Source organism: Monopterus albus, unplaced genomic scaffold (assembly GCF_001952655.1).
Source record: "Monopterus albus unplaced genomic scaffold, M_albus_1.0 scaffold320.1, whole genome shotgun sequence".
NCBI lineage: Eukaryota > Metazoa > Chordata > Actinopteri > Synbranchiformes > Synbranchidae > Monopterus > Monopterus albus.
In genome coordinates this window covers 799,034-807,393 of record NW_018128200.1, presented here as the reverse complement: position 1 = coordinate 807,393, position 8,360 = coordinate 799,034, and the positions used below count along the sequence as shown (strand labels likewise).

At 41.0% G+C, this 8,360-nt stretch overlaps 2 protein-coding genes across 11 annotated transcripts in view; one reads left to right on the top strand and one right to left on the bottom strand.

Moving 5' to 3' along the window:
- Positions 1–1,755: 1,755 nt before the first annotated feature.
- prop1 (PROP paired-like homeobox 1) lies at positions 1,756–7,146 on the top strand. Its single transcript, XM_020624118.1, has 3 exons — positions 1,756–3,641; positions 5,370–5,599; positions 5,774–7,146. Exons 1-3 carry the CDS (start codon positions 3,548–3,550, stop codon positions 6,146–6,148), a joined length of 699 nt encoding a protein of 232 aa, XP_020479774.1. The 5' UTR covers positions 1,756–3,547; the 3' UTR covers positions 6,149–7,146.
- A 613-nt stretch (positions 7,147–7,759) lies between these two features.
- mcfd2 (multiple coagulation factor deficiency 2, ER cargo receptor complex subunit) overlaps positions 7,760–8,360 on the bottom strand; it is a 3,718-nt gene continuing 3,117 nt past the window's right edge. For all 10 annotated transcript variants that reach the window (XM_020624123.1, XM_020624127.1, XM_020624119.1 and 7 more), the window contains one exon: positions 7,760–8,102. In XM_020624123.1, coding sequence (XP_020479779.1) covers positions 7,971–8,102 — 132 coding nt within the window. In that variant the 3' untranslated portion in view covers positions 7,760–7,970. The remainder of the gene's footprint in view (positions 8,103–8,360) is intronic.

Here is an 8,360-nt window from a genome sequence, read left to right as displayed (position 1 = left end):
TTTAACAGGAAATGCATTTGTCTAGTTTCAAACTGTTTTTGGCTCTTTTTTTTCCCTCACCAACTTTTGAGGAAATGTTACTTTTTAGCTGTTCAAATCAGTTTGGTGCTGTTAGCTACTGTATGGGTAGACTCATTGGTGATTGTCTACCACATATAGAAACAGATCTGATGTGAGTGACAGTAGTGAAGACAGCTGCCACAGTGAAGAAAGGCCAGAAGCGACTATACCTCATCGGGCGGCTCAGAAAAGCTGGGCTGAACCATCGCCCTCTCACCCAGGCTTATAGAGGACTGGTATCCCTACTGGCATCACAGTCTGGTATAGTAACACCACACAGGCAGAGAGGAAGGCTCTTCAAAGGGTCATAAAGACTGCAGAGGGGATCATTAGGACTGAACTGCCTGCTATGGACACACTGTACACACAGTGCTGTCGTAAAAGTGCAGAGAACATACTCAGGGATCCACGCCACCCAGCCCACTTGCTGCTCAGACACAAAAATTGCACCTACAGCCTCAGGCACAGCAGGGCGGACAGTATCATCACACACAGAACAAGACTTTACAACAGCTTTTTCCCTGCCACAGTAATACTGATGGCAAATATGAAAATATGAGAATATACTGTATGGGCAATAACCCCTCACTAGACATGCACAATAATAATACAGAAATGTTGCACAAGGTATTTTTTAAGAGCATCTCATCAAGAGGGTTCTCTTATGGGACCTAAGTAATAGCAGGACATTCTCTACCAAGCAATGGAAACAACCCTGAATATTAATTGTGTTTTAGTATGTTATAACCCCTCACTACCTCACTAAGTGTAATGACATATCCAACTTCACTATGTGAATTACTAAGTGCGATGTTTGAAGTTCACTATTTTTGTGTATTGCAGTTTTAATGCTTTGTCGCCTTTATGTAACTTTTTTTTTATTCTAAGACTAAGTGTTCTTTCTGGCTTTTGACTCTTTACCTGACTCCAAAGGACAGCTGCACAAGAATTCCTATATGCCTAGACTGTCTGTTTATGCATAAATGGCAAATAAAAATCTTGACTTGACTTGAATCGGACCAGTGAAGTTGTAGACTACTAAACTAGGGCAATGATTTTAAAGAGGCTAAAATGTAAAAGTTGAGAGCAACTGCAGACTCAGGTTATATTTATATGTAAGTTTATCATCCCAAGTGACCCCTTTTACGTACACATAATAGAGTGTTGACTATAGCAGTGTTAAAGGAAAATACCAGCTAAATTTTTAGACAGGAGAGTTGCTGTAGACTTTTTTGGAGAAAAACCCAGTGTACTGCTTTACAGGTCAAGAAACACCACAAAAACTTATTTTACATGTCCAGCTTCAATTCCACCACTTTACTGGCAAATGCTCAGTTTATGCATTTTGTGCCTCCAACTTAATTCCTGTGGACTGACTTCTGGGTCAAAGAAGAGGCCATATGGTAACACCCTCTTCAAGACAGGCAGTCTTGAGATTTCTGCAAAATATGGTCTTAATTTGAGATATAAAAATTCTATACACTGAACCAACCATGCAGCTGTTGCTCAATTTTCCACAAACAAGTGTAAAAATCACCCAATGACATGAGATAAACCTTTTCCAAATTGTTGTTTAGAATCAGAAGTCAGTACTTTTATACTATACTAAAACATGTAAGGGGACAATAAAGATAAATTCTAAGCCTGAATTATTTACTTTTATTAGACATATTATATTAATAAGGCAGACAAACAGAAGTGGAGATGCAGATAGAAAACACAGTGTACATTGTCTTGGACGGGAAACATACAGTATGAGCTGCATTTGGGATCTGCAGCACACACACACACACACACACACACACACACACTGCAGCTCCTCCTGGACACATAGGATGTGGCTCTAGCAGATGACCTGTCACAAGGCATCAAATTAGATGTTGCTACACAGAACCCAGAACAATGTGAGGGACTTTTTCTAGGAACCTACAATAAAGTTGGTTCAATCTGAAGAGTAATTCAAGCATTTATGTGTAACAGATGATCCTGCAGGGCTTTCATTTTGTCCATTACACTTTCCTGGCAAGGATCCTGGACCAGGGGGCCTCTAGTCTATCAGTGTAGCATATCAGTCTGTGTTTGAACTTCTGATTTACTGGGTACAAATGGCTTGTGATATGACACGTGTTACACAAGAAGAAGAATATCTACATAGAAGTCTAATTTATTATAGTACCTGACTTTTTTACATAAGCTGCATGCGCCCAGAATGTGTTGAGTTTCCAAGTACAAGTTACGGCATCGTTAATAGCATTGTTCAACAAATATAGTGCATGATAAATTACTGTCTTGTCTGAGCCCTGGTAAAAAGCCAGCTGCTGCTCTCCAGTTATGTAGCATGCCTCCCACGCTGCCCTGTCATGACTCAGTGCTGAGTAGGACATTAGTGGGTCTCTTCCTAGTATTGAGCACTGTGTGAGAGGGCCATTCCTCCTCACTGGCCCTGGACTGAGTTTAGCATCATGGAACTGCTGATAGCAGCTGAAGTCCCAGGAGGTTACGCAGGAGTTCAGCTGAGTTAATCCACCCACAGGGTGTCCTGTCAGTCAAGATACAGCGAAACAAATGTGGGGCCAGATTTGAGCAGGGTTGTGTTTGTGGAAAACTGGAGAGTGTATTCAGCTGGGTGGTCCCCACACTCAGCTCCCGCATCAAAGTATAGACCAAAAGGGACTCTTCCTTTTGCATATACAAGGTTTAGTATATGCAAATTACAGTTTGGCTCTGTGACACAGCCTGAGCACCCCCTGGTGGTCCCATAAACAGATGCAACTGACAGGCATGTACATTATGTGAACCTACATTCTTACACATACATAGACATATACAACTGTGGTGCAAGAAGTAGGCTGATAGGTTCTTTATATTGGTTAAAGCAGTAATACCACAATGTGAAAACACCCCATTAATCCATCAAGTCCTACACTCAAAGTTTTACTTAAGTGTTATTTAAAGTAACTCAGTATGTAGCAGAATGGTGTCTGTACTGTGTTATCATATGCTATGTTGTTTCTTAATCATTACTAAAGAATTTTCAAGTCAGAAGCATAGTGTTGTGGCTCATCAAGGTGGAGCAAACTGTGCAGTTTAATTTGTACCGGTACATCATATTTTATAAACTTAGCATCTATATGAAGTTTTTCTGCTCCTGCTAAACTAAAGCTGTGTGCACTGCAGCCACGAAAAAGTTGATGTTTACATTGTAAAGTTTGTCTCTGAGATCATCAGCAAACCCCAGTGTTTTGTAATACAACTGGCATAGTCTGAAAGCAACAAGTCTGGGTCCCTTGTTGTGGTATTTTAAAATGGAATAGATGGAACTGATATCAAGACAACAGAAATGTATGGTCCCAGTAATCAGTCCTGAAGCACACAGCCACAGCAGGTAAAGGTAATCCAGGTAGGTGGGACATGGGCATGGCAGGAGACTTTAAGGTCAGTGTTGTGTGTTAGGGAGATCAGACAGTTAGTGAGAAGAGCTACAGGGATGACCCAAGTAAAAGTAGCAGGGGATCCAGTGAGGAGCAACCAGGACTGTGCAAAGGTTTCCTCTGATATGGCTACTGTCAGCTCCAGTGCAGGTGAGTCCAAATAAGACATTTAATATACACTATTGGTACATTAGAAATTGAACTTTTATGCAGCTATGGCCTCCTATTCATAGTTATAGAGTTAGAGAGTGTGATCTAAAAGGTTTTGTTTAGAGGAATCGGTTTAAAACTTGAAAATATGTATGGAATTTATTTAACATCAAAATAATTTATTTTGACACTGAATACCAGCAGAAAATGTTATGGGGTCAACTTTGGGCCTCAAAAGCTACTGATCAGATCCTAAGCACCTGTAACTCTTTGAATTTCTGAGCAAGAGTTCTCAAACTTATTACCAAGTACCCACATTTGTTTACTACAAATGGCACCAGTTCAAACTTCTGCAAGAATATCATGGTGTCTCTTTCTTACAAGCTACCCCGCTACTGGTAACACATGCTGGGGTAAGTTGTAACAGCTAGATGAAAGAAGCAGAAAGAGAGGCCAGATATGCATCAAAATATAAGAACAATCCAGAACAATGGCTCTGTCTCATTACTCAAATCCACTTTTTGTTTAACTCAGGAGTGTGTGATCATGTGTGTGTAAATTAGGCTACTAGGACAAGCGTCCTTAAAAGGTATGTATGCGGTGTACCTGTGTAAAGACCATATAGGTCTAATAAAAAATAATGATTTGTGTGTCACTATCAAAGTCACAATGGTGACAATTGAATGTTGGTATCCCTGGAGTGCAGGTGTGGTGGGCCCAAAGACTGCACGGTGCACATTTTACCCACACTTCTGTAGGCTTTTTTTTAAAACCACTGGCAGATACTACTTTGTCATTCTTTATTTTCAACTGACGGTCAGCAGTTATTTAGCTAGCTGTATTAGTATGGTGGTTTGAACCTAGCAGGGGAAAATGCATCACATTTTGCCTGAGAAACAACAGTTTAATCTAATATAAGTCATAGTATTTTACTAAACAAAATATAGTCTTAGTTAAAAAATTGACTTCATTACCTCAAAGTTCTTTTTTTTAAATATATTCTGCACACACCTGTTTCCACACTTGACAACATCCATGCAGGATTGTAGAGGACACGTCTAAACACTGAAATTATCATATCACCCCTATTTTATCACTAACTGGTGGAACCGGTATTACAACTCTCCCCGTGTTATAACCATCCCCAGTCACCCTTAATTGTTGATTGTGCCTTTTAGCAATGTAAAACATTTAGTGTCCAATTCAAACTAGTCAATGCAGGCCAATTAAATTCTTTAAGAATTTCATTTTTGACAAGTTTGAATCAAGTTACAAGATGTGCTAAAAGAATAACAGAGAAAAAACTAATTGTCTCTAATGCCAGTCATCCAATGTGTATCTTGTGTGACTTTTCTAGCCACCATGTTGTGAACAGACAAGGTCAGCTCAGACCACCAGTCTGACAGATGAGTCACTTTGTTAGTTACTGTGCTAATAATCTTGGTCAAATCCCCCAGTTTCTGGTATCCCTTTCTCATGAGCTTGTCTTTGACAGCTAAAGCTCTGCTGCTCTCAGGTTGCCTTGTGGCAGTGGGAACCATGAATTCAGTGTAATCCCTCTTTTTTGAGAAAGTCATTAGAGAAATGTGCTCTTGCAATTTAAGACCGCTTTTTAGTATCATGAAAACCTGGGAAACCCAAGGAAGTCAAGAAACAGGAGCTGTAAAGTAAGTCTTTTTCAGCAATCACATACAGCCTCAACCTTTTTTTCCTTCAACCTGAAAACAGATATAGGCGAGACAGTGATGAAGGGGTCATTGTGTGAGACCCCCATGACTGCTGGTCTCAGCAGGCGGAGCAAGGCCTACCCTTCCCCAGCCAGAAGACGCCACCGCACCACCTTCAGCCACAAGCAGCTGGAACAGCTGGAAGTGGCCTTTGGACAAAACCAGTACCCGGACATCTACTACAGAGAGGAGCTGGCCCGCATCACCAAGCTCAATGAGGCTCGCATTCAGGTGGGGCAGCCTTCAAATTATACTCCCATACAGCTTCAGCTTTTTGACAGTTGTGATGTGCAACACCTACGCTGTACCATCGACCCTGGTGAACAGCAGTGTGTTCCTGGTATTGTACCAAGGAGTGCAAGCTAATTAATCTGTCCTGTTCTGGACCCATCTTTGTCACAACAGGTTTGGTTTCAGAACAGAAGAGCCAAGCAGCGCAAGCAGGAGCGGGCCTCCCACAAGGTTCTGCCAGTGGGTGTAATGCCAGGCCACAGGACTCTGCTGGGAGGCATGCATGTGCAGCCGTCCAGCGTGGCTCGGCAGTACTACACCCAGCCCCTGACTCATATCCCCCGCCTTTCCCCCATGCTCCCTTCTGGGGCATACTCGCGCCATCCAGGCACGGTAAACCAGTGCCCCTGCCCCAATGTCCCACCAGAGTTGACCTCCCAGCACCCCCAGCCTGACAACTGGTATGGCCCTCTGAGAAGCAACCTCACCTCACCTATGTTCTCACTGTCCTCCATGCAGCCTCTGGACCCCGCCTCCCACTGGAGCTAAGATGTAACCAGGGAGATGTTTCAAAATAAAATGCATTCAAACTTTTCCTTGACATCCGCACCATGTTACACACACTTCCTGGTGACCTTCCATTAATCATAACCACTACTTGTCCACCCCCAACCCTTCCCCCTAACCTTATACCAAGTTGTCACCCTAATATTTAACAATTTATGAGGAAGGCTGAGTCCCCACAATCTAAATATGTAAACAGACTTTGGTTCCCTCATTGTAATACCAAGTGCAAACACACGCACAAACATGCAACATTGTTTTACTGCTTTTGAGCCAAAATTGTTTTAAAGTGCTGCAAGTTCTTAACTATTTTACTGTAATGTAAAATGAAGCTGCACGGTTTGAAAACCTTTGCTTTTCATAAATGGCAAGATCCTACACCATTATTCACCCCCAAAACGAGAGAGACAACTTTACACAATGAAGTCTAGGGATTACAGTTTTAATGTTTCACACTGCAGACACAACACAGTTGCATCTGTTATGCTTGTTTTTTTTGTTTTGTTTTTATTTTCACACTCAACAACCTGAATTGATTGAAGAATCAATACTGGATGGCAAAAAATATAGAATTTATCTATAGTAAATTATACTTCAGAAGAAATCACAAATAGATTCAATAAATGCTGACACACAGTCAGACCTGAAATGTCTCATCTATATCCATTTTAAAAGAGCGCTAATATGTGAAGCAAGTCTATTGTGCACAAGTGCTTTACTGGTCAGCTTGGGAAAAACCTGCAGTGGCAGCAGCACCAACCAGTGTGCTTTAAGACAACCTTATCCAATGAGAAAACACCTGAAACATCCAGTAAAGTGAGGAGTTACACTCACTTAATGACAACAGGTTAATGTCAAGTGTCTGCTGGCTGACCGATTACAGCGAGGATAATGGTGCTCATGTTGTTGTCATGATCATTAAAAAGACAACAGCAAAGCTCAAGATGTGCCACTTCAACCTGCTGCTGGCAACATTCAGTTCAGGTTTTCTACTCTCTACACACAACACAGACTATAGATCTGAGAAAAGCCACTTTCTGTTGTCAGGGGAAAGTCAGCCCTCATCACACAGGGTGAATGAAATGGATTCACAGAAGGAATCATTTGGTCCTGTGTCAAACAGCAAGTGTGTGTGCTTGTTCATGTAAAGTCCACCATTTACACAGTATGAAATGGGAAGCATAGTCCACATTAAGTGATGACCTTTGGTTTACATGCTATTGTGCTACCAGAGAGAAGTAGATGTAGCACTACTAACACAGGAACACATGCAATTTTCAGTATTACAGGCCATTATAAATGTGTTCTATTTGTCCAGCTTTTGAGAGATTTTCCACTGGACAGTTTTTGCTAGCAGTTGCACTTTGGGGAAAAAATAGTTCCCCAAGAAAGTGTTGGAATTTATTGTTGACATAAGTCAGAGATCTCAGAACCACAGCAAACTGAACTGAGGGTATATCTACATGATTTAAAAATGGTTTGTTAGTGATGCTGGCCCTTTCAAAAGATCAAAAACAGGAGGAGCAGGAAAGTCCCTCAGTGAAGTATAAGCATACAACAGAGTCAAACAAAAAAAAAAGGCTTGCATTGTAACTCTTTTGTTATGCATTAAATTACTGGTAGAATTTGTTTTGGAAATGTTTAGAAATTTTCACAAGCTTCATAAATGACTAACAACCCTGACTGATTGTTTGTGAGAGACTAGGAGAGGATTTACACATCTTGTGATGCAGTGCTGGCTCCACCTATGCTCACTGTTGGTCCTTCCCTGGTCATCATTGTTGACATGAAGATACATGAAGATGCTCTATTCCAGGGATTTAGCAAACTCTGCATAATCTATATAGCCATCACTGTTTTTGTCATCGTCCCTCAGAACATCATCAATGAGAGCGATAAGTTCTTCCTCCTTCATAGGCTGGCTGCTTTCTCCTCTCTCCTGGGGAAGACAACAAACTTCACATAGATGCACAGCATTATGTGGTAACATGTTAGGCAACAACAGATGTTATTCACTAAGAAAGCTACAATGTTTATATTACTTAAAATGAAAAAATGAAATCAATGAACTGAATCAAATCTGATAAAAAAAATGGTTATTTTTAAGTGATTAACAAATTTCTCAGTGTGATGCATTTTATTATTTTAACCCCCCCACCACACACACACACACACACACACACACACAACTATTGGA